Consider the following 25,682-nt stretch of genomic DNA (forward strand, 5'->3'; position numbering starts at 1 on the left):
TTATTGTTTCTGTAGTTACCCCACGGTCAGTTTGCTGTTAAGTTTTTGTTGTTTGGGTGGCTTTCTACTTTTCTCACCACACCTTCGACCTCCAAACTGCTCGTTACAATGTGGGTCACCAGGTCAGACTTAGCAGGAAATCTGCTGCATTGCTTTGCAGGGAGAAAAAAAAACCTGGAGAGGATGCTCCTCCTCAGTTCAAACAACCTTCAGGCTTTCAAAGAAACTGAAGGTGGAGGATGAGAAAATCCCAGAGGGACAAGTTTTTGAGTTCAAGACAGTGCAAAAGAGGAGAAGAAATCCTCCTTTGTTGCAACAGGAAGCAACAATATTTCTATTATCTAAAAAAAAACGTCTCCAGTGACCTTGAAGTACATCTGGTCAAACTCATAGTCTGCTGCTTACTGGGGTTGGGCAGAAGTGTTGTCTGTGTCTGTGTCTGGAGCGTTCCTTTATTATTTGAGAAAATATTTGGTCTTGAAAAATATTTGGTTCCATCTTATTATCTGTGTCTTTCCGATTACATTACAGTTACTCATGTACTAAAACGTTTCTTATTGTTAAATATATATTTTAAAAAATGTATTATTGTCGGTTGTAAGGTTTTACAGCAGCTCACATTTAGGAAACATGTAATAGTCATAGTATTTGATTGGGATTAACACTGGTTAGCTGGCCGCCAGTCAATGTATTATATTTCTGAAATAATAAACCTAAGAAAAATTACACACAAACATGAAAAGCTTTTTACTGCATTGTTGCAGGGAGTTGAGGAGGGAAAGGGCAAAGAGCCACTAGATGCATCAAAACTACAATTACAGCATTACTCACTCATTCAGATGAAAATCACCTCAAATCTGTCTCTGTAAATTTAATATACTCGGTCCACTTGGTCCAGATCGGATTTTTTTTTCTCTCTTTTTGGACCTTGAGGGAATGTGACAGCCTCTCCATAATAATAATACGTTCTTTTGTTTTCCTTATCTATTTATCATCAATGGGCGGCTCTGGTTTGAGCCTTTCCTCATGACAGCTTTTTTTACTCACTGCCAAGATAATTTGTATCCGTTTCTTATCATTATTATTATTATTTGACCTTCCCAGTGGGATATCTAGCATTACGTATAAAAAAAATTAGAGTGTTTTCACCAATGAATGTAGGTTTGGATGTCAGGTCATGAAAAGTCAAAGTCCGGACAACATTTATTGCATGAAAGACATAAACTTGACGTAGGATCGTTTTAGTTTTGTTGATCAATTATTAAAATCTTTCAAATGTTTGAACTGAATATTGAGCAGAACCCAACAGTCACTGACGTACACTGACGTCGCCCGGTTCCTGCTGGGACAGTGTGAACGAAATATAAAATAAACTCTGAACAACCGATGACAAGCCGAACACTTGAATTAACATAAATCGTTTTTCACGTTGCTCACGCTGAACCGGTGACCGTGTATGCGGAGAGGGAGCACATCTGGTGCGTAGCTGCCTCTCTTTGTCTCTCTCTCTTTCTCTCTTTCCTTTTTTTTTCTGGACCTGTTTCACTGTTTGTCTTTCATCTCCTCGCTCCTTTTCAACTGACACTTCTTTTCCCTCCCCACCATCCACTCCGAAACCACATCTCCCCACCTTCCCCCCACCCCACCCCTCCCTCACCCTCTCCCATTTCCTCTCTCCTCCCTCTCGCTGAGTGTGGCTGTCATCCCTCCATCGTGGCAGGTGAGGCCATAAAACAGCAGGAGAGTCCAGAGGAGGGCTGAGAGACTTTGTATGTGTGTATGTGTGTGTGATTAATTATTATACAGATATCCGAGGACCCCCCTATGCAAACTGTGCACGCATACAGACACACAGTCATTAATCTCATCTCTTGTTGTTACAGTGCGTCGGTGTGTTAAACAGTAACATCTCTGACCTCTGACCCGTGCTGTGTCTCCTGCGCTCTCTCCCTCACACATAACTCATCATGTCACCTTCAAGGCCAAAAGTGTCTGTTCGTCTCTCAGCTCCTCTTACACAAATACGCCGCATGTACTCTTTAAGTGATTTACAACATCCAAGCGATATTTGAGAGTGTAAGGTGTATACCACACATAACATACCAGGAGTGTTTTCAGCTCAAAGCCATTAGCAGCAGAGAAGCTGAGCGATGTGCTGCTGTGGACGGGGCGGCCGCAAAACACCGGTTTTTAGCCAAAAGCTCATCAGAAAAAAGCCGATATCCCAATGTCAGCTGAAGTATTATTGTCATGTTCATGAGCGCAGTTTCAGAAAAAAAGTTAGTAAAGAAGCTACATTTCATTTTTTACATTTTTTCAGTACAGTTCATATTTAAACAGGGCTCGGTCTGAGGTTCCTGCGTTGTCACTGTCAACGCGAGACAGCTGTGGCTGTGAGGTTGGTGTGATGACTCTGGCCGAGCTGTCTGGACCGTCATGTCCTTATGTGGGTTTTTTGTTTTTGTGGTTAATCGGCCAATTAATTCTTCCTCTTACCGGCTTTTTCCAGCTATATCGTTACTGTATCAGCATTCAATCCACTGTCAGTCGTCCTCTAGACCAGACCAGACTGTGTTTTCCAGTCTTTACCTGTTCAGTTTTGTTGCCTCTGTCTCAGGTTTCTGTTGTTTGCTGACAGGAGTCCAGGACTCCCGTTGGTGTGTAGTCCATCTCCACCTCAAGGTTTAGACGTGTTGTGGATTCTGAGATGCTTTTCTTTCTTTCTTTTTTTGTTTTTCTTGAGTTATTTTAGCCTTTCTTTTTAGCTCCAACCAGTCTGGCCATTCTCCTCTGATCTCTCTCACCAAAAAGCCGTTTCCGTCCACAGAGCTGCAGCCCACTGGGTGTTTTTTTTTTATTTTTTATTTTTGAACCATTTTGAATAAAAACTGTACTGTTTTGTGTGAAGATCCCAAGAGATCAGCAGTTTCAGAAACACTCAAACCAACGCATCTGGCACCAACGACGATGCCACAGTCAAAGTAACTAAGATCACATTTTTCTCCTTTTTCTTATGTTTGATGTGAACATTAAGTGAAAGTCCTGACCTGCACCTGCGTGACTGCACAGCTGCCACATGATAGGCTGATTGGATAACGAGACTTGAATGAGCAGGTGTTCCTAATAAAGTGCATTTTACAGTACTTGAGGAAATGCACTTATTTACTTGATAGCACTGATGTACATTACAGTAAAGTGCAGCTTTGTTGCCACCTGTGGAGGACATTTGTCTTCAACCACACCTTGCCTGTAAAAGAAACGGCATGGAAAACATTTACCTCATGGAAAACATCTGTGTGCACCTCCAGTCAGATAACAATCAGGGGGCACAAGGTGGAAACTACACTTCCAGACTGGGTAAACAACCGGTAATCAACTTCAGTAGAGGTTTTTAGCTGCTGGAGTGGGGGGAGACGCTTTGGAGAGCAGAGGAGGTGAGAGGAGATCATGAGAGAAGGAGCTGGGGAGAGGCAGCACAGAGATGCAAGTAAAGGTCAAGGAGGAGAGGAGGAGGAGGAGGAGGAGTGATAATGTGAAGACAGAAGACAAAAAGAACAAGAGGATTACAGAAAGGGAGAGGGGGAGAGGACGAAGGGGAACGACAAGAGGATAGAAATGAAAAATTAAACGTGTCTGTAACAGATCAAAGTGGGAGCACAGAGTGGGCTGGATTTGGATGCAAGATGGACTGAGTCTGGGGAGGGTAGAAAAAGGTAATGTGTTGGTTGGTTTGTGTGTTTTAGAGCGAGAGGTGTTTTTGGGGAGATTTTGACAACCTTAAGCCCGAGTGAAGAGACCCATGAGAGATCCTTGAAGAAACATATCACACCTCAGGGTCTGGATACAGTACTATAGCTTGTGTGAGTGTGTTTGTGTGTGTATTGGACTATCTCTGCGTCTCCTCGTACAGTACCCGGACGTCTTGAGAGAAATTTGTCATTAACAAGCAGCGAAGAAAGAGGGAAAATGGTTTAAAGTGATACTTCTCTCAAAACTGGTGCCCGAGAGTGTACAGTCATGATTCTGCTGTTTCACCGTACGCTCAGCGCCAACGCCACTGAGGCTGATAACTACACCTATGGGCTATAGATCCTTGTCAAAACACCCACACCCACTGTTTCATATGTAACACCAGAGGCTAATAAACTACGTTCACAGTTCAACCCTTGATTCAGATTCCTTTCTAGATCAGATTTTTTTTCATGTAGCTGTTCACATCATTTTTCTAATAAAAACCGGTCATGACCCTGCCGTGTCCCACATGTGTAGAAGAAGAACAACAACAAGACACCACACATAGACAGAAGTAAATAAGGAGAAAAGATGAGAATAACAAACATGGAGGCCACATTATTTTTTAAATGACCATGCAGTGGAAGCAGACGAAGATGAAAGCTGAGGATAAAAAGGTACAGAAAGATGCCTTAAATGCTGATTAGATCTTAAACTTCACTTTTCCTCTGCTGACTTCCTCCATCACTGCTGTCTGCCATGTTTGTTTTTTTGTGAGTCTTGTCACAGTTATGACAAAATCAATTTAGAGTGACGAAAAAGTCACATGGCTGTTCAGACTTTAAAAAATCTCGATCTGCTTTAGAGCCACACATGAAAAGTGTCTCACATAAGATTGGATTACATGTCAGATATGAGTCACACAGACTGATCAGATGAACCTCTACAATGTTACAAGAATAGGGCTGTAACTAATGATAATTTCTTTTATTTTTTTGTCAATCTGATGACTATTTCCTAATTGTTTTGTCTCTTAAATCAACTTATTTGAGGAAAGGAAAACTAAAACTCTGATGGAAAAATGCTTAAAATGATAAACTATGACTTTGAAATTAATTGTAGTTTATTTTTCTGGTGAATAATCCACTGCAGCTTTAATTACAGTTTAATAATTAATGCCAGAGGACGACGACATGAGCAGTTTTCAGAATACAAATAGAGATATGTACGTGTGCAGAATCAAACTGCATAACTAGCCACATTTCAAGCCTGCAGGACACAAGTGTTTAATTCTCACAAGATAGATTTAGGGTGGAGTATCACTTTAAGCTAACCCAAACGTTTTCTTCCATGACTTGAATGAAATGAGGCGACTGCACAACATTAAACAGCTATCACGCTTCACGCTGAGACTCCATCTCATGTCCCACAGGTTAAGAAACCAGCACATGTGGCTTCACCGGCTTCGGTTTTGTTGATGCTTTATATGAATCCCAGCGACAAGTTACTGCGCAGCGTTCCCTCTGTATTCTGCACATGAAAAGGAGGTTTACACAGTCTTAAATGCAGTGCTGAAGTGTGATGATAACCCTCACAAGCCCACACAGTTGTCATTTTGAAAAATACATAGTCATCATCACCAGTCTGCAAACGAACCCATTTAAAACAATCCTGAGGTCTCGGAGAAGCCGTTCTCCTCCAACAGTAGCTATTTATTTGTGTAGAGATGAAGTTTTTATGGCTTTTTGTTGATTCTGTTTGTTCCCCTGGAATCGGAGAGATGGAATAAATTGGAAGGAATGATTGAAGCCAGGCACGCTGGGGAGCTGAGGGAGACAGACGGACAGATGGAGGGGAGGGGGGGGGGGAGTGAGGGGAGGGGAGGGGAGGGGAGGGGAGGTGGAGGAGGAGGGGGTTGGGGGTGAAACCGCAGTTTTTATATGTTGTCTGGTTTTAATTTGGTAAGAGCCATCACTCACCAGTTCACTGAGGTGGCAAACCAGATGAGTATGTGCAGTGTGAGCTTTGGGAGTGTGTGCTTTTCTTGTGTATGTGTGTGTGTGTGTGTGTGTGTGTGTGTGTGTGTTCTCTACCTGCTTGAACAATGAGAGCGCTCTCTGCAAATGCTAAAACCCTCTGACATATAGTCATTTATCTGAGTTCTTACACTTTCTCTTCCTCGTATTTCTTCAAACTTCATCCATTTTAAGGAATACAAAAACATTATGGGAAATACACTTACATAATATTTCACTTTCTGGCACACATGAGATGACAGGTGAGGGTAAGTTAAATATAAGTGAAGGTTAAATATCAGGCTCCAGTCTGTAACAGGTTAGTTTAGTAAATAGACTGGGAACACGGGGTAACAGCCTGACTGTCCACGGGTAACAAAACCTTCCCCAGCACATTGAGAGTTCACAAATTGACATGTTTGTTTAGTCTCTACAATAACCAAATGTGCGATGACAGATTACTGTTTTAGTTTAGTCAATATAAACTGCTTTTGATGAACAAATATTGGTCATATTACATATAATATTTAACTGAATATCTTTAGATTCCGGATTGATGTTTTCACTATTTTTATTTTCTTTACTTTTTGTTGACAAAACAGTTAATCGAAAAAGAAATTAGCCTATTAATCTAACATAGTAATAATCGTTAGTTGCAACCGTGTTGTGCAAGACAGAGGGGCTGCAAGTTTCAGCTCCCTGCCAAGTAATAGTCCAGCACACGTTGCCCTATAAAATGGCAAATTACTCTGGTTTTTGAACAAACTAAACAAACATGATTTAAAGCGTTCATTAGCGAGCTTTTAAGGGAGGATTTTGTTGCCTATGGACGGAGCCAGAGTGGCTGTTTTCTCCTCTTTCCATTCAATGGTATGATAAACAACTGCTGGCTGTAGTTCTTCACTCTGTAGTTTTATCACGTGCGATGGAACAGGTCAATTTTAATTGTGTAACTCTGACTTCATTGACTTCATTGTTCCTAAAGCCTCATCTGCCTGTGTGCTTATGTTTAGTGTCTTCAGCCGTGCAGAGAACTGTGGGAAACCAGGAAGGTGCTGTCTCCAAAGTCCTGCGAGGTAAGATAAGACAGTGAATAGTGTGTTTAGTGTGTGTGTGTGTGTGTGTGTGTGTGTATGTGTGCGTCACAACAGCGTTGGTGGTGGTGTCACTTATGCACTGAAAACATACTTGTGTTGGCATCAGACTCAGTTTGTAGACTGTTTGTGTATTTGTGTGTCATGAAGGTGCATTCCTGTGTGTGTTTATGCAGAATTCTGAATGACATGTTTATGGGCTCTTGAATGTACACATATGAGAGTGTGTGCAACAGTTTTGTGTACATTATGCAGTATATGTGTACGTGTGTGGCCTCATGTGATTGTTTGCAGAGCCGTGTGCTGTGGTTTTCTTACCGATTAGTTTTTCATCACAATAGCTGAAGCATGTTACTGGTTGGACGGCTGACCGGCTGACCGGTTAGGGACACTGGCTAATTCAGTTCTATCAGCTAAAGCTTGTGTTTACATTTTTGCTAATCTGCAACCATGTGCACAGACACGCAGAAATACACACATGCAAGCCCTTTTCATACCTAATCTCAAAGGGCTGCCTTCAAAGAGTCAGCAGGGGTTTACCAAAGGAAACACTTTCACCTCCGCTGTGTGTTTTTTCTGGAGCGCATGTGTGTGTTTATGTATGTTACGTATTATTTCCGTTGTGTGTCAGCCATGATAATAATAATTCCCCTGTGCTCCCGTCTCTGTCTTTTCAGAAGCAGACGGAGTGCGTGACAAGCAGGGAGTTCCTGGCTTCTCTGAGGTTGTCTCGTCAGGGCGACTGCCCTCCGCCTCAGAGAGCCACCGGATTCGCCGCGGCCTGCGTGGAGAGCTGCTCGTCAGACCAGCATTGTCCCTCCCCCAGAAAGTGCTGCTCCAATGGCTGCGGACACACTTGTCAAGCGCCAGCGAATCTATACAAAGGTACATATGCTTCGAGCCAGTTGGAGCTTGTTGGTAACATTGTTAAAGTTTTAACTGAGCTTATCTTCAAAGGATGAATTGTTCTTGATGGTCTCAGCAGGCATAACACTTGGATAATTCCCAAAGATGATTGTGACGAACCAGTGGCGTAGCGATGTCTGGAGAAGTGGGCATACTCTTAATTCATGCCCCAATAATTATTTTCCTTCTGGACGGCCTGTCCAGCAGAGGGTAAACGCCCTGTTTTATAAAAAAAAAAAAAGTGAGTTGAGGCACTTAAAGTAGGTCAGTAGTGCTTGCAGAACTTCTCCTAACTAACTCCTGAACTTCAGGGAGTGTGGATCAATATGAAACTAACATCTGCCACAGAACAATACGCAGATTTAGCAATAAATACTGACCCACAGGCTGAAGGGTGAGACAATTAAATGATAATGTGGTTTGAGAAGAACAAATCTTTATTCTTTAGTCCAAAAGATTGGGCAGGTTGCAGTTTTTATTCATTCTGCAGGCTGTAAGCATGAATAATAAGATATACTTGAGGTGACGCAAACATGGTTTTTCAGGCAGCTAAGTTAATTTTTGACAAACATTTCCAGATTTTCAAAATAAAACTGATTGGCTCACCCTGACCCCGACCAATCATCACTCCTCCTGCTAAAAACCTAATCAGCCCAAACCAAATGAAACACAAGTTAGTATAGACCATATATCTGGGTAGGTGCACCCTGGACTACACTCGTTATGCATTAAGCCTAATGTTTAATGTAATATATGTAGCCAATAATCGTAATGTGTGTGTGTGCCTGTGTCTGTAGTTGATTGACAGCTCCTGTTGGTTGCACCTGTTGCAGCAGGGATGAGGACACCATTATCATTCTTATTAGTACAAAGGTTTTTGGAGAGCTCATGTAATTAGCTGCATACCAGCCAACCACAGCACGCTACACCATATGTTCATATTTAGCTCTGATGTACATGATGATGTTGACATCCTGTCAGCTCCAGCTCTTGTTCATGTGGCCTCTTGTACGACATATTTCTCATGTCATCGTGTCCGTACTCAGTCGTCTCCCTGTGTGTTTGGTCCGTGCAGGTGTTCCTCTGAAGCCTCGCAGGGAGATGAGCTTTGTGGAGGACTCAGACGGCCAGGTGAAGGTGCTGTGGGTGTCCAAGTTCAATGTCAGTATGGAGCCCGTCATTTACATGGTTCAGTCCCGCTGGAACGTAGGCATCCACCCCAGCGAAGACCACGCCACGGCATGGACTACTGTTGCCATGGTAACTCAATCAGCAGACTCTCACCTTTCATCCCTGGTCATTATTTTGAGGGGTAGAAAGTTTGAGATATCATATTTATAAGGATTTATAAAGACAGAGCTGTTGTGAGATGTGTTCTGTTTAATTCAGCTTTTGTAAATCAACTTCTCACATTTACACCATCATCCTGTTCCTGCCATCCTCTCTGCATTATTGTGGCATATTAGCTGAAGACGTCATGATGTAGGCAGGCTGATAGCTAGAAAAACAAATCCTTGTAACAACACACACACACATACACACACTAACCAGGAAACTCAGACAGTTGTAGAACCACTGAGGCTATAAAAATGGCTCCCGGTGCCTTTAACAGTGGAGCAACACCACAGAGTTTGTAACATATCTTTACCTCATAACTCTCAATTTTCCTCGAATGATGAAACTTCTCAGCTATGGAGATGGATGTTAGACTCTGTTTCCACCTCATCAGTCTGCTGCCTTGCTGTCTAAACCTCTCCACCCCAGCCAGTCTCCCATTCTGCCAGGGTAAACCGTATGCATGCGAGTGTGTGTGTGCACTGTACGCCCATGTGTGTGTGCCTGTGTGAGGTTAGGTAAATAAGCAGAGCTTAAAAAGGAACCACAGGCAGCCACAGTCGTTCCACCGGCTGACTCTGAATGACTGAACGCTCATTATGGACTTAAATAGATGGCAGCTCGTGTCTGTCTGTGTGTGTGTGTGTGTGTGTGTGTGTGTGTGTGTGTATGTGTGTACGTGTGTGTGTATGTGTGTGTGTGTTTGTGTGATTGTGGATGAGTAGATTTTAAGCAGTGATTACATTTGCTCTGTCAGGGAGACAAAACATGCAAATCTTTAGCAGTTTCAACCATAATTTTGGGCCAATCGTTTAATTTGACTATTATCAGATGGAATTCCAATCCAGCGACGTTCATCTGACTTTTCCAGCTCATTAACTTGTGACATTCATATGTTCAACTCTGCACAGGGCTCTGTCATGTTTTGAAAGAGGATATGTTATGGTTTTTTGTGAGGGATGACAGAGTATGGTTGATATGTACACTCAGTGGGCACTTTATTAGGAACACCAACTGAAACCAGTGCAGTCTGATGTAACTATCCAAGACTAACAGGGTGCAGAGCACACACACCGAAGACATGGTCCCACTGCGGGATTAAAGAAACACATTTAAGCCGAAAGTCAGACAACTGTCCAAAGGCTGCACTGATGTTGTAGCTCTCAGCTGAATAAAATACAGGGAGTCTTCAGCGCAGCGAGCAGATCTTTCTGATTTTTAATGCATTTAATATAAACAGTCTGTAAATCCTCCCTTCATGAAGGTTTATTTGTTTTGCATTATACGGTGAAGGGTTTTGCTCACTGACATTAACTCATAGAGATACCAATAAGCAAAGAGTCAAAACATTGCGTGCAAAATTGTGATGTTACAGGTGGGTGACTGTTTTCGGCCAAGATGCATTCAGGAACATTACCATACTGTATGTGTGTCCTTTTACTCTTACAGTTACAGTATAAACAAACAAGATATCAAATGGTCCAATATCATATGAGTAAATATTAGGTTTGTTTTTTGGTGAAAATACCTGTTTGTCAAGATGTACTGGTTTTAAAAGTTTTTGAAACTTAAATATTTTAGTTGGGATGTGTATTTTCTGTGTCTAATTATCCTCAAAGATGTTTTATATATATTTACCTTTAAAAGTCATGTACTTTTTTGTGTTAAGCATCACACTTGGTATATGATTTCATCTGTTAAATGAAGATAATGAGAGTAAAATTGCAGAGGATATAGTGCAGCGGCCCCGGTTTAATTCCACCGGTGGCCCTTTACTGCATGTCATTCCCCCTTCCTGTCTCTCTACAGCTGTCCTGTTAATTAAAATACCCAAATTATACTTAGGAAAATAAAAATTGTGTGTGTCATGCACCTGTTAGTTGTTTCATGTGATGTGTTTGTGTTTGTAGACCCTGTCTGAAGATGTGGTTCTGTCCGATCTGAGACCTCAGCGCTGGTACCAGTTCAGAGTCGCGGCCATCAACAGCCACGGCAGCAGAGGTTTCACAACACCGAGCAAACACTACATCTCCAGTAAAGGTAACACAAGCGCGCTCGCTCAGAACACATACTCTGCTTCTTCTCTTCAGAGAGCTGTTAAGAGCGTCCCACAGAAGGCGATGATGACTGCGGCTGCATGTTTCCACGGCCCGTCTGTGAATTTTGATATCCTGTCATGAGACACTGAGCAAAACGCAGATTTCTGGGATCCGTTTGTGTCATTTAACAAGAGATATTGCACCTCTCTGGAGGAAAAGTCCAAAAACTCAGGAACATTTCCCTTCCTCTCCTTCACTGTTCTTTCTCTCTCTTACACTCAGCGTTGATGGATAAGGTACACACAGCAGGAAAATTATCAGGCAGTCCATAAAACATAGGCAGGAAACAGAATATACACGAACTGCACATTGCACATATTCACACATATACTGTACAGACTCACACATACACATACTCATACGTACTCATCCAGCTTTAGTGCCAGAGTGAAATCCCCAGTGTTGGTCAGTGAGACAGGGTGAAAGTAACGTAAGACAGTCACGCGCACACACACACACACACACGCACTGGTCCTAGCTCTAATACTTAGCAGACTCAGGTCAACTGGTGTTTGACTAGCCAGGATTGGCTAGTGATATGGCTCCTCTGCCAGGATTGGCTAGAGCATGTACATGAATAATGGCTTCAGGTTGGACTCTGCTTTGGAAAAAGGCTCTTTATCAGTTGAACACTTATAGAAGACGATGAAGAGGTGTCTGAGATAGCATTTTCCACCGCCATCAACAAAACACCAAACACTGGAATGCTCTGCTCCTCCGATCCAGGTTTTTTATAAACATTACAACCTGTGCCTTGGCACACTTCACCTTCTCTGGCAGCTCCTGGTGCCCCATCAGCATATTAAAGGAAAAGCTGGAAATTTGGAAAATATGCCTGTGCACTTTCTTGCACAGAGTGAGATGAGAAGATCAATACCAGTCTTACTTCTGTCTGTTATATATAAAGCTCAAGTTTTGCTCCTCAGGGTTGCACCTTTTTTTTTTAGGTTTTTTTTTTATACTTCTATTGATAAAGGTTATAACAGATGTGTCCACTAGGAGGCAGTGTCACATTTAAACCACATTGTAAGCAATATCTGAAAGAATTTGGATTTATCAGTTTAATGGACATGAGCTGTATATCCAATGTCAGAGAAAAAAATAGGGAAGACTTCAGGTTTTATGAACAAGCCAGGTTGCTTGAGCCTCAGGTTGATGAAACAGGTTGTTGAAGCTTTGGATCCATGTGTGTTGGCTCCTCTGCAACCCCTCTCCATGCAGCTCTATAGCCTGCCGCCGATAAGCTTAGCTTTCCATAAAAAAGAAAGTGTGAGAACTGCTTTGTGGTTTTTATTGGTGGGGGTTATATGTGGGACTTTTGGCCGGGAGACGTAACTTCCCGAATTCTTCTCTGGATGCATGCTTCTGTATGGACTGGACTTGGGGAAGACGGAGGCTGGCTAGCTCTTTTCTCCCTGTTTCCATGGATGTTGCTGCAAAGCAGGCAACGAGTGAAGACTTCAAGACGTCACAGCTGCTAGCCAAGAATCTGTCCTGCACATATTCTGCTTTGTATAGTGGTAGATCATACACAACCGACCTGGGAGTCCTCTGTGTGTGTGTGTGTGTGAGAGAGAGTGAGTGAGAGAGTATGCGCAGCCCTTGTATGTATTTCAAGTGCCTGGGTCAGAGGTTAAAGACACACACTTAGACATTCCAAATACCATCTGATCGCAGTCAGCGTCTTGTGTTTCCAGTTCATTATTCTGATTAGTCAGGGGCTGGAGGTCAGGGGTCACAAATCAGGAAGCTGGCAGATGTCAGAAATGGTTGAGGTTCCTCCACTGTGACCTGATGCTCACCAGAGAGAGAATACGAATGTGAACCCCCCCCCCCACCCCGTCTCCCCGTTAGTTCAGATATTAGGGTTGCACACGACCTGCCAGCGGTAATTACCAGGGAATGTCTGGATCTGCAAACTCATCTTGATGTCTTCATCTCTTGAAACAATAGACTGAAATCTAGCTGACCGAGGAAGAAACGCAGAGTGAAAAATGGCCTCGGAGAAGAGTGTGTGTCTCGTTTCTGATCTGGTTTTTTCTGCTGGCAGCGAAACGCACCGTGCTTATTCCAAAAAGGACGCCGCCACACACATGCACACACACAAACTGGCCAGATCCTGCAGCCCCTAATATGTTGTCCTAACTTTGATCTCTACATCTGGGTCGGGCAAGCGCTGCAGCCTGGGGCCGGTGGGAGGCCTGCCATGGGGGATGTAGTTCTAATCGGATACATTTTGTAGTTTTAATCAAATTCAGGATTGGGATTTGAGTCTCTAATGAGATACAGAGCCGGTGTTGAAAGAGCAGCGACCTCGGGGTTTCGTTCTGGAGGCGAACAGTGACTAGTGGTGGTCGCCTTTGGTCTGTGTTGTGGGAGCTACTGAAAAGGGAGGCTTCAGGCTTCTCCAGTGTCACTCACCTTTTGATGCTCTAAATCTAATTGACTTTGTAGACCTGAATGAGACCAAAAGGAAATTAGCCTTTCCCCTCCCCAATATTACCTTCTTTACTTTGCTCTGCTGTAGCACGTTAAACACTGAGTTATTTGACAATTCAGACAAGCTGGTGGAATCACTATTACTCAGCAAATAATAGGGTTGAATGATTCAGTGTTTTTACATCAAAATCAGGGTTGATCAGAAGGATTGAGCCTGTAGCTGTTGATTTCACCAGACATACTGGCAACTGTGGAAGGCAGATTTGATCATCTGTACCTACCAATCCTGGCAAAAGAACAAACTAATAACAGGCTGTCGTCTGGTTGAAATGCTCTACATGCCAGTGTTTGTGCTATTTGTTGAAGAACATGTAGCTCTGTAATTTTGATGTTGATGGAAGACCAACAACAGACGTGATATTTTTACAGTTCAAATAAGAAAACATCCTCCTCTTCATGTTTTTCTATCTCTCATCTTCTCTCTCTCTGCAGATCCTGCACCTCCAGAACCGCCAATGAACGTCAGAGTGAGCAACCAGACTCTGGAGTGGATGAGTTCACACCAAGGGTCCCAGATCACAGAAAGGTATCTAAATAGATGATTACATTGGTGAACCTGTTTGTTAGTTTTGCATCCTTTTAACACTGCAGTGCTGCTGTGGGTAATCAATCATGATCAGTCATAAATTGTGGTCACGTGGCTAGACAGTCCTTGTCCTAATTGTGTCACTGCATGCAAATTACAGTTCATCCTTCTTCAATCATATGTTGCATTTTTTTTCTGCCCATGTGCAAAATTGCAAAACGAGGTCACATAAAGTTCAGACCATGTCTTGGATCATCAACGACATTCCAGTAAAAGATTTGATAGCAGAGGTGGGGACGTAAATTGTAGCTTATGTTCAACATGATGGTATAAAATGTCTTCTCTAAAGAGTAAATGGAAGATTGTAAACAGCACTGAACAGGACAAACAAGTATTACATCTCAGTGGAGGTGCTTTTCTTTCTGCTCTATTACCGTGAATTTGTTTACATCCACGTTTTGATGTTGTTTGACTTCCTGTTCTCTGTCTTTAGGACAAGAGGAAGTGGGGTCACAGTGGTGGTCTTATTACACTGGGAGCCCCCCAGGGAGGGAGACCTGCCAGTCCACAGCTACAGAGTCACCTGGATGTCTCGGCATACACACACAGCACATAAACACACGCATGCATTGCATGGACGCACACATATAGCTCACAACAACATGCACACACGCCCTACACACCCACGCACAGCAGAGGGTAAAAAGGACAGCAACAGCAGAGTGACTCAGGGGGTAAGAAAACTTTATGTTTACCTGCTTACAATAAACATAAAAGGGTATAAATTGTTTAACTATCGCATCAGTCGACACTCAATAACCCATAATGACAAAAGTATTCAGACGCTTTGTTGTGGCACTCCAAATTATCGTCAGGTGCATCCTGTCTGCTTTAATGGTCCTTAAGATGTGTCCTTAACATGTTGCAAATTCCAGTTTCATTATTGTTGCACACATGAATCTACACATACACATACACTGACTATAAGATGTACATAATATATTTTAGTTTATATTTTAGTTTACCTCTGTACTGTAAACTTCTGAGGATGCTCAAACCTGCTTATGCCACATAATTTTAACCTTAAAGGAACAGTCCAGCATTTTGGGAAATAGACTGCACACTCATGTTTGTATAATAAGTTTTAAGGCTATTAGCTAGGAGCGTTAATGAAGCTAACAGAAATAGTTAACTTGGCTCAGCTCAAAGGTAAAAAAAAAAAAAAAAAAAAGTAACTCTACAATTTGTTTTGACCCTTAATCAGTGCCTTTTGAAGTGAATATCAGTGTCTTTTGAGATAAGCACCACAAATTGAAGGTTTAAATGGAAATTGTCCCTTTAAAAGACTGACTCAAACAGGCACACACACATTCACAGATGCACCACACATACAGGATCTATAGCTGCACCTGAGAAATTTTACTAGGCCTGTAAACACATGCACGTCACACAAACACGTGCGTGCATCCCTTGTATTCTGCTTGTGATTACTGCAGTGATTTTACAGGCCACTGCAGTGCAGAGAAAAACAGAGCAGGCTCTGTAAACAGCTACCGTGAACACCGGTTTAATATGATCATAGCATCTTTTGTATGTTTGAGCAACAGCCTTACAACAAGAAGCAGCACACATCACAGCAATGGCCGGCTCCCTTTTAGCTCTCATTTACATTCTTAATATTAGAGATTAAATAATTGCTTCAAATTAGAGGGCGTCCTGCTGAACCACCTGTGTCTAATAAAAATTCCTGCAAATGTGAATTAGATGGAGACATAGAAGAACTAACCAGATGTTTCAATTAAGGATGTGGATTTATATAATGAGCAAAAATGAGGTGATAAAAAGAAAACATGGTCTTGCTCTTTTGTGTTATTGTTAAACTTGCATGCTTATGTAAAACGTACAGTACCTGCCTTCTCTTAAACTTTTTTTTTTTTTCCAATAACTTGAGTTTTGTGGAAGTGGTTTTATAATGTTACCTGCTGATAGATTTCCTCCAAATCATTTTTGACATGTGCAGTATTTTAGAGCTGCTTTTGACATATTCACCTTTGAAACTGCTGCTTGGCACGCTCTCCCATTAGTGAAGTCTTTTGCAGACCTTTTTCTCTTTTTTTGTGCATATGTTCCTTGTGGATCTGAAAATGCAATATGCTCCTCAGGCAGACACAGCATTATCTTCATGGGATGTAACTTTGTTAGAGTGCTATGGTAACATGTAGGCCTGCAGGAATAACATAACAACTTAGCCATTTAGATTGACTGACAACGGAGAGAAGTGGCTTTCACTGCATTTAGATTATGCGCACAACTCATGTCAAAGCATCTGGGAGTGTCCTGACATTAGGACGGTCACCACAGCACAAGGGTGGTCATCATGGTTGTAAATATCTATGGAAATGAAGAGTACACTGTTTGTTTAGAGCTGTAACCGCCAGTGCAACATGTTACGTGTGGTAAGACGCACGAGGCCAAGAGAACGACGAGATCTGAGGCTCGTTTACAGAGTAATGGAGTGAATCATTGCTGGCTCCTCGCTGCTAAGCTCAAAGGGCAGCTTCCCAATTCTTTAGAAATACAACAGATTTCTGGATGTACTTGTAAATTACATTTAAGGCACCAATAACAGCCAAGAGGGAGGATTTTTGCTATCCTGATTATAGGTGTGTCGATGATGTTCACAGTGCAGCTAAGTCCAGTCAGCAGCTCTGAAATACCCATAATCACAGTAAACAACACAAACAGATATTACAGCTTTGACATAACAGTTATGGCTGCCTGCGTTGGGAGTAACTCCACATTCTTCCTTCAAATGTAGTAAATAGTAAACAGGCCAAACACTGAATGAGGAAAGTGCTCTCTTTGCACAGGATCTTTAAGCTTTAGATCCACTTCACTTTAAAGTAGGAAACTAAAGGGAAAAAGACAAAAATAAATGAATTTGAACGTAAACACCAGAGTTTCAAAGGTTTTAATACAAGCACACTCATATGGGCCTAGCTATCCTATGTAGTAATGGCGATCCCAGACTGAGCCTGGTGGAGCCATTTATCTGTAGTCTGGTCCTCTGTTCTGCTTGGCTGGGAGGCCTGGAATTTAAATGAGGCCCCCTAACTAGTGTTTCCTACTTGCAGCTGCATCTAGACACACACACACACAGACGGCAGCATCACAACAGGTAGGTAGGAACCAGAGTAACACTGCCACGTTGTGCAAAAATAGCTTTCATACCATGCAAAGCATTGATATTTTATGACCCTCCATTAGCACATGATGATATATTCCCTAGATGTATATAAAACATATATCCTGTCAATCAGGAATTTATGCAGGACTGGGGGGGATTTAGCATTAAACCTGAAGCAACAGGGGAAATTGGAGGAAATATTCGAACATGGAAAAACCTCTGCTGAATCAGTGCTTTTAAATATACATCAACCTCTTACATATAATGTCCACTGACATTATGCACCGAAATAGAAATCCAGGCTGCTCTCACACACACACACACACACATGTGTACAGCTGTACAGGCCATATGTTTTGTCTATCTTCAGGGTAATGGAAACACTTCAACCCCATTTTGTCTGCAGGTCACCAAGAAAACTGCTTTTAACTTGCTTTTGTCTCATTCTGTCTTAAGTGTACGCACATACAGAACCACACACACACACACACACACACACAGAATTGCTATCATCCAAGCATCTCTTTGTTGTGACTAGCTCGATTCTACGCAGCCAGACGGGCCTGACTGACTAAGAGCTTGTTAATGAGCTGTCAGTCAAACAACAGGCTAATGCAAAACAGGTCTGCACTGTCAGTCACAAAGTGGGGCACACACAACACTTAGGAGGAGGAGGATGATGATGATGATGATGGCGGTGACTGGTGGCTATGCTGCTCCATCAGTAGTATTCGGTTGCTTTATGGTAGATTTTCTATAGGACACATCAAATCTGGAAGGTAAAACTGCATCAGTACAGACTGTAGAGGACGACGTGTCCAATAATCCATTTTCTTGTTTGTACTGTGTTACAGGCGCAGTGTGAGTTGTGGCTACAGGGTCTGCTCCCCGCCACCTCCTACCTGGTGTCTGTTCAGACGGTGGCCTTCTGGGGTCAGAAGAGGCTGAAGAGTCCCAGAGTTCAAACTGTTTTCACCACAATAACTCATACAGGTAAACAAACAAAATGTATTCCTAGTCAGGTTGGTATCATTTTGTATTTTGGTATTTCACAATACCAGTGTACGGTATACAGTGCATTTGGAAAGTGTTCAGAAGATTCAGGGGTTTCACATTTTGTTTTGTCACAGCGGCACAGCCTAAAATGAACATGAAAAACACAAAAAACCAAATTGCATTTTGTCCCTTGTTGATCTACAAATGAAAACAGAAGTGATTGCAAATGAACTAAAATTTCAAAACCCTTTGTTATAACGTTTGATATTTAGCTCAGATTTCTCCCATTTCTCCTGTTCTTCCTTGAAATGTTTCTGCACTTCGACTTGAGTCCACCAGTCAGTCACTCAGTCAGTGAGTTGATTGAATGTGATTTGGAAAGGCACATACCTGTCTGTCAACAATCAGGACTCTTCCCGGAGTCCCAGAGGTGACTTGGACCAGGGCCTCTCTGGCTGAGCTCCAGAGATCCCTGTCAACGTCATGTCATGGTTTCCTCCAGACTTGATGCTTCCAATCGAGTACAGACAGTTCAATTTTAGTTTTATCATGACCAGAAAATCCTGTTTCTCACAGTCTGAGAGTCCATCAGATGCTTTATTTAGCTAATTTTCACAGGGGAGAAGCTTCTGTCTGGCCACAGCTCACCCCCAATCTGATATATTACCTCATTTAAACCTGTTTAATACCAAAATATTACGAAATGTGAAAGATTGAATGACTCTGAACACTTTCCAAATGTTCTGTGTTGATGTATAATACACTGATGAGTCTTTTGTGTTATATTCTCTATAGTTTCATAGAAGGTACGACTTACTGTAAGAGTCAATTTTTCTCTCAACAGCTGCACCTCATTTTAAGGAGTAATTCTTTTGGGTGTAAAACTTTTGGTTTAGTATTACATATCATAAAAACAATGTTTTCAGTGCTGTCTGAAAGTCTTTCTCAACACTTGGATGAGCTGAGCATCATGTTTATTGATAAATGAGAGGACGGTGTACTGTTACCTAGAAATATTTAACCTGCAGTGAGAAGAACTGAATTTTCCAGTAGGTTCTGGACAGGTTTTGTCTTGTAGGAGTAAAACATGAACGACGAATGAGAGCTGAGAGGTAAATTAAAACCTCCTCACTTGGTCCTGCAGATTTTAGCTGGACAGTGTGTGTTCAGCCACTTCAGGACTCCCGTAGCAACTCTGCCCCCAAACAGAGACTCACTCACTCGTACATGTTTTCAAACATTTCATTAACTTGTCATACAATTAGTAAAAAAAGCTTTATGTACAGTCTGCAGCCACCTATTTTTTTCTTTTAACAGAGCCGTATGTTATAGACTTAATGATTTTCCTGTTAGTTCAGAGCTGCTGCATTTGCTGACTCGCAGCATATTCTGTCTACCGTACCTACAGCTGCACACACATCCTACAGTGGAAACTGGTGATGTTAATGGTCGCCCAGGCAACAGAGGTATTTATAGGTGACCCGTCGGTCAGCTCAGCAGAGGATTATAGCCAGCTGCGGCGCAATTATCAAACCACATACCAACAATTTTATATGGAACGTATTGCCATTCATAATTTAGCAGTATTAATATTTGAGGCGGTCTGTGTATTGGTCTGGTTTCTCTCAGTGCTAATGAGGGTCGTTTAGGCCACATAAAGCCAATTAGTATTTCTGAGTGAATGAATTAGCGGGAAGGCTTTAGCTGCCAGCTGCTCTTTCATCGCCACTTTATGACATTCCCAGAACAATATATTTATAAATCCCATGTTTCATACGTCCAGTCAGTCATGTGACTAACTGGTTTTGTGACGGTGCCAGCTATTGGTTTTCAGAGCAGCTACTGTGTAAATGCTGCTTAAGGGAGTGCACACACACACACAAACACACACACACAAAGTTTTTAACATCTAATATTTTCTCTCTTCTCTTCCACTAAAGGCGAAGACTTCTCCAATGAGCTCCCATCTTCCTCCTTCCTCCCCTCATCTCCCCCCCTCTCCTCCTCTCATCCTCATCCTCATCCCCATCCTGAAGCCCCCCCGAACCCTGTCACCCCTGACAACCTTCGCCTGGAGGTCGCTGCCCCTCATTACCATGACAACCAGCTGCAGGTCAAGGTGTTCTGGAAGTGGGCTTACCACAGTGAGTCCATTTGGTAACATGAAACAAGTCAATAGTGCACTCTCAGCAGCAGCCAGGTACCAAAAGAGTAGATGAGACAAGAAAGGAATAAAATACAAAGAAAGGAAAAGAGTTGGAGATGTGATTTTTATATTAGTTCCATTGCTGCTTATTATTGCATTATTCTGTATCAGCTAGAGATGCAGATTTTACTTAAGGTCGGGCAATAATAATTACACAAACGCTGGGGTGTCGTCACCTTGCATGATAATGAAATATTAGCCAGTATTAGATGATAATATCGATAGTATACAGTTTCTAAACATGATTTTTTTACAGTTCTGTTTTTACAGTGTCTATAAACAATATTATATGCAAATAATCCATCAAATGACAATATAGAAAACCACTGTTAAGGTGTGAAATTGCTCAATAGGATGAACCCGCAGAGCATTATTGCCTGACTCTGCAGCTCCCCTCAGCTTTATGGAGCTTTACCAGCTCCTCGTTTAGCTGCCTGGACTGTAAATGTACTGTTATGGTTGACTCTCGCTCTCATAGTGTCATTTTCAGTCACAACACACATTGATTCTCTGCAACAACAAAAATACAAAGCTCCAGTACAGCAGTCAGATACAGTCAGAGACCAGCATAGTGATTCATTAAACAGCTAGATTTCTGTGAGCATTCAGTGAATAAAAACGCAACTGGTTTGTTAACAAGCTCCTGTTACCAGTTGTTTCTGCTGCACCGCAAAGAAATTCAGTGATTCTGGTTCCTTCATTCCTCAGCTCTGGCTGGTGTTTGGACCTCAGGTCTTAAATCAGCAAGGCCAACTGACTGTCAGTTTCTTTTAGTGAGAGAAGACGCTGTAAGGGCTTCGACATCCACTATCAAGAAATATTATTAAAATGAAAAAGGGAGGAAATAAAAAACAGAAATGCAATCTGTCATGCCTTTTGATCAAAGCACTCGTCCACTTACAGAATGTGGTGTGTAATTGTCTCTGTTGTATTGTGTTTTCATTTCTTTTCTTTGCAGGCAGACAGAGACACCCTGGCCCATATGTTTTGCAGTGGCATCCACATTCCTGCAACGCTAATGTTACAAGCACAGAGAAAACAACAACAACTGTGCAGGTATCTATTTAGTAACTGATCTGGCTGGATTTTCTGGGTCTCTGTGTTTGTGAAATTGTGTACAGGCATCTTGATTCTGTGTGGACGTTGTTGCTGTGTCTCTATGTGCGTATTCGATGTCAGCTTAATCACCATAACTCCCATCTGTCTTGAATGCTCTCGTCCTCTGACTGTGTGAAACTCAGCTGAAGTATCCTATACACGTCTGTTTCTATTTGCGTCTATAACGTCTATAACGTCTATAACATTGTGATTTTTCAAGTAATTTTCAAATTCTTGCGAATGTGTGCATCTAAATCAGCAATTTCTGTTACACAAACCATCCAAATTCATGTATTTTCTAAGGTAATGTGATCTAAAAGTGAACCAAACTGAAAAACAGTAAAAATCACAGCCCTCACAATGAGGAAATTTATTGCAGGGCTGTAATATTGGATTGCATTATATTGTACAGTTGTGCCTCATAAACAGGTAAATCAGGGTTTGGCAAAGTTTGACTGAAATGAATCTGTGGAAAAAATGCCTCGGCAACAACAACTAACCGTTAAAAGCCTTTCTAAAAAAAAAAAAAAAAAAGCAGATATTTTTAAAAATCAGATCATGAGGTGATTTTGCCACAGAGAGGTGCAATTCAAAACGATGAACTGGTACCGGGTGTAAAGTGTGTGTGCAGGGAGAAAACGGTTTCTGAAATGATCACAGGCTCAGTGGGTTGATAAATATCAAAGTGCTGTGAGCAATTTGCTGAGGTCACAGAATACGAGTTCTGCTCACTGATGTTCGGCCTGTTTTAAACAGTTACGCCATTTCTCACCATTTGAAGCTGCCAACCTGCGCAGCTGCCAAGCACTGCTTCAAACTGCGGTGTTTATTTTAACATGGAGCTAACAAGCTGCTCCCAAACAAAAATAGAGGTAATATGTATATTTTATGGATCCTTGTAATAGGTCAGTTTTAACAACCAGCTGTGTACAGTTTCCACTACAGTTTCTCTTTAAACACCCTGTTTATCCCCAACTTGACTCGAGTTTCTCTCTCCAGGGCACCCATCACACCATCACAGGTCTGCAATTTGGCTGCAAGTACCGGGTCTCCGTGGCAATGAAGGCTGACCCGGGGTCAGAGGCTGTTGCCTGGGTTACGACCCCGGCCTGCTCCTCCATCAGAGTCAGAGGAGGCAAAGCTTTGCCCTGCAACACTGACGGTAGGAGTAACTGAACACAGATGTAAAGGCAGCGTTTCATTGACCTTCATTAATCCTGCATCCTCTTAATGTCTGTGTGAAGAAAAATGTTCCCTGGGAAGTGCTTCCTACATCTTGTGTTATGAATATGAAGACTGACTGAATACACACTTGCACTTGTACTCTGTCTTATATTCACACAATTAACTAGTTTAATCCCCATTAAATTATTGTTATAATGATCTATCTCTGATCAATTATTAAGGAAATGTCAGCATAGAACATGTTGTCACATTAAATCTGAATAAATTATGAAGAAAAGTGTCTATTCTGAGTAAAGTAAAAGTTTTGTGCGTTTTGTCTGTGTCAGAGCGCCTCCTGGTGGGCAGAAAGGTGGTACTGCGTCCAGAACGGCTCACTGCAGATTTTCAACAAGTCAACGGCACCTTGCTCGCAACGTTTCGCTGGAGGATGTCCCAGCATGCACTGGACCCGGCGGCTGTCGAGGGGTTCCAGTTCACCTGGACGCTGCAGTCAGGGGTTACCACGGCAACAGAGGGGCAGGAAGACACACTTATCTCCCAGACGCAGACGATTGCTCCGGTGAGACAGGAGGAGGTTGACAGTGACATGTGTTGGTAGCACGAGGAAAAGGCCGTAGAAAAATTAGATGGTGTGTGTGTGTACGTGTGTGTGCATGCTCACTTGCACAATAGAAAGAATGAAATATCTGAATTCATTAGAAGTCCAATAAAGAGTCAAAATTAAGGAGGACCATGACTCCACATTATTTATAATAGATTGATGACTCAGATGACATCATTCTCCTTTCTCAATGACTTGATACTAATTACTCCTCTTTACTTTGTTTACTTTGTATTTATGGGGTTAAAGGATTATTACGGTAATTTTGAAACTGCAAGTCCATACTGGTGATGACACACATTTTATGATTTACATTTGTACATTTGTACACCCTGACGAAGACCTCTTTGTTGGTCGAAACGTTGGTTTTTTAACCTTGAATAAATATATTTTTGCATCCGAGGCTACGTCGTGTGCCACATTCTCCTCTTTTTCCTTTGTTCATTTTTTGTTTGTGAGCACCTCATCAACTCAGGTCTCCTCTTCAAAAGACTCATGATTTACATTTGTAAACAGGCTTGAAAAGTCAAAGTGGCAAGAGATGGATCAACACAAACTGTAGCTGTTTTGGCCTTTTCATGGGATTTGTGTACAAAAAGAAAAATGTAGAATAACTACAGCCTCACACTTTAACATGTTAAGTCTGGATCACCTAAAACATGAGTGAAGAAAAGATGGTGTGTCTTTGTGTGCAAGCACTAACGCTGTTTGTTTCTCCATCTGCAGTCTCAGCGGTCGGTGTCAGTTGATGGTCTTCAGCCGGACAGTGTCTATCAGCTGCAGCTCCAGGTGCTAACAGCAGGGGGAAGCAACGGCGCTGCTGTCTCCAAAACTGTACACACTCCAGCTATCAACGCCACACATTGAGAGGTAGCAGCACTCACTAACACATGGCTTTTTTGTTTTTGGCAGAACGCCTTTAAAAACTTGCACATTTTATACCTTCTGTTGTAAAAATACATAAATTCTCTTCTCTTCTGTCCACTAAACCCTCCCAACTATATTTTCTAGGCCCTGAACCCGACAGCTGCCACTGACTGCTTCACCACCATCATCTTCACCAACATCCACTTATCTCCTGTTTGAGTGCAGACAATTTGATCACAGCTATAAAATAAAAAGATCTTCCCATGTAAAGTAGATTGTTTTTATGATTTATATATGATATACAGATACGTGGGGCCAGTTTTAAAAGCGCTTACAGTTGGTTTTAAAATCAAACTGCAACATTTTCCAGTGATTCCTCTGCAGCATCACAAGACATACATGTGAAAAGGAAGGCTCCTCACACGGCGGCATCTGTACATGTTTGGTGGGACTAATGAAATCCAATCACCTGACATCACTGGAGCCAAGTGACCCCTGTAAAGAGACTTTATTATGTCTATTGTTTTTGATCATGCTAGTAGAGAATAATGTAGCACTGACCTTATGTACAAATAGTAATGTATAGCAACAGACTGTGCTTATTTCAGGGCATTATCTGCTGCATTATCTCTGAGGCAGGTGGGTCTGTGCAGAAGTCTTGAAGTAAGCTCAAATATTTTGATATGTTGTTCATATGTTAAAAAAATCTGCAGAATTTGCTTGTTTGATACATTCTGGGCCTTGTGCAGCATTAATTTACACTATGTTACACTCATTTCACTACACAATGATATGTGACATTTTAACACAGTTAATATTGTTAATAATGCTATACCTGTGGTAGGTTTCTTTGTTTTTACAGAAGTCGTGTCATTGCTTTGAAAACGTTGGAAACTACTGGTGTTAAGAAGCCAGTAATCATGTTAATATTTTATCTCTATGTAATCTTTTATTGTTGATAATTTTGTACTTAATTCCTTTACATTCTGACTGTTTTTAGTTTTATTTATTGTTTTCCAGTCGTAGCAGTCATAGATTTTTTGTAATTAAAGATTATCAGGACATGGTGTGTGTTTTGTCAGTGACCTTTTGGTTAGAAATGGTGTAAATAAGAGGGGTGAAATCGTAATATTGAGATGATACCAAGTGGCATTAATATACTACATCTTGCATTATATTTGAGTTGACATAATTTTCCCTGTCTGTATCGCCGGACATCAGCAACACGTTCTGGGGCCCCTAATGACATGGGAGTGTCATTGTCTCCCCACACTCCCAGATGCACTTAGGCTACTGCAGTGCAGAAATTATAAATTGATTTATTAATTTGTCAATT

The 25,682-nt window shown here is 41.8% G+C and overlaps 1 protein-coding gene across 1 annotated transcript in view; it reads left to right on the forward strand.

Annotated features, from left to right (window-relative positions):
* anos1b (anosmin 1b) overlaps positions 1–25,203 on the forward strand; it is a 43,019-nt gene extending 17,816 nt beyond the window's left edge. The window contains exons 3-15 of the mRNA XM_085774869.1: positions 6,761–6,823; positions 7,519–7,726; positions 8,823–9,007; positions 10,993–11,122; positions 14,113–14,206; positions 14,700–14,940; positions 18,248–18,386; positions 20,330–20,533; positions 21,554–21,651; positions 22,693–22,855; positions 23,205–23,437; positions 24,206–24,349; positions 24,491–25,203. Coding sequence (XP_085630995.1) covers positions 6,761–6,823; positions 7,519–7,726; positions 8,823–9,007; positions 10,993–11,122; positions 14,113–14,206; positions 14,700–14,940; positions 18,248–18,386; positions 20,330–20,533; positions 21,554–21,651; positions 22,693–22,855; positions 23,205–23,437; positions 24,206–24,346 — 1,899 coding nt within the window. The 3' untranslated portion in view covers positions 24,347–24,349; positions 24,491–25,203. The remainder of the gene's footprint in view (positions 1–6,760; positions 6,824–7,518; positions 7,727–8,822; positions 9,008–10,992; positions 11,123–14,112; positions 14,207–14,699; positions 14,941–18,247; positions 18,387–20,329; positions 20,534–21,553; positions 21,652–22,692; positions 22,856–23,204; positions 23,438–24,205; positions 24,350–24,490) is intronic.
* Positions 25,204–25,682: the final 479 nt, after the last annotated feature.

Source organism: Trachurus japonicus, chromosome 4, assembly GCF_045865225.1.
Source record: "Trachurus japonicus isolate A0001 chromosome 4, Traja_1.0".
In the NCBI taxonomy this organism is placed as follows: Eukaryota; Metazoa; Chordata; class Actinopteri; order Carangiformes; family Carangidae; genus Trachurus; species Trachurus japonicus.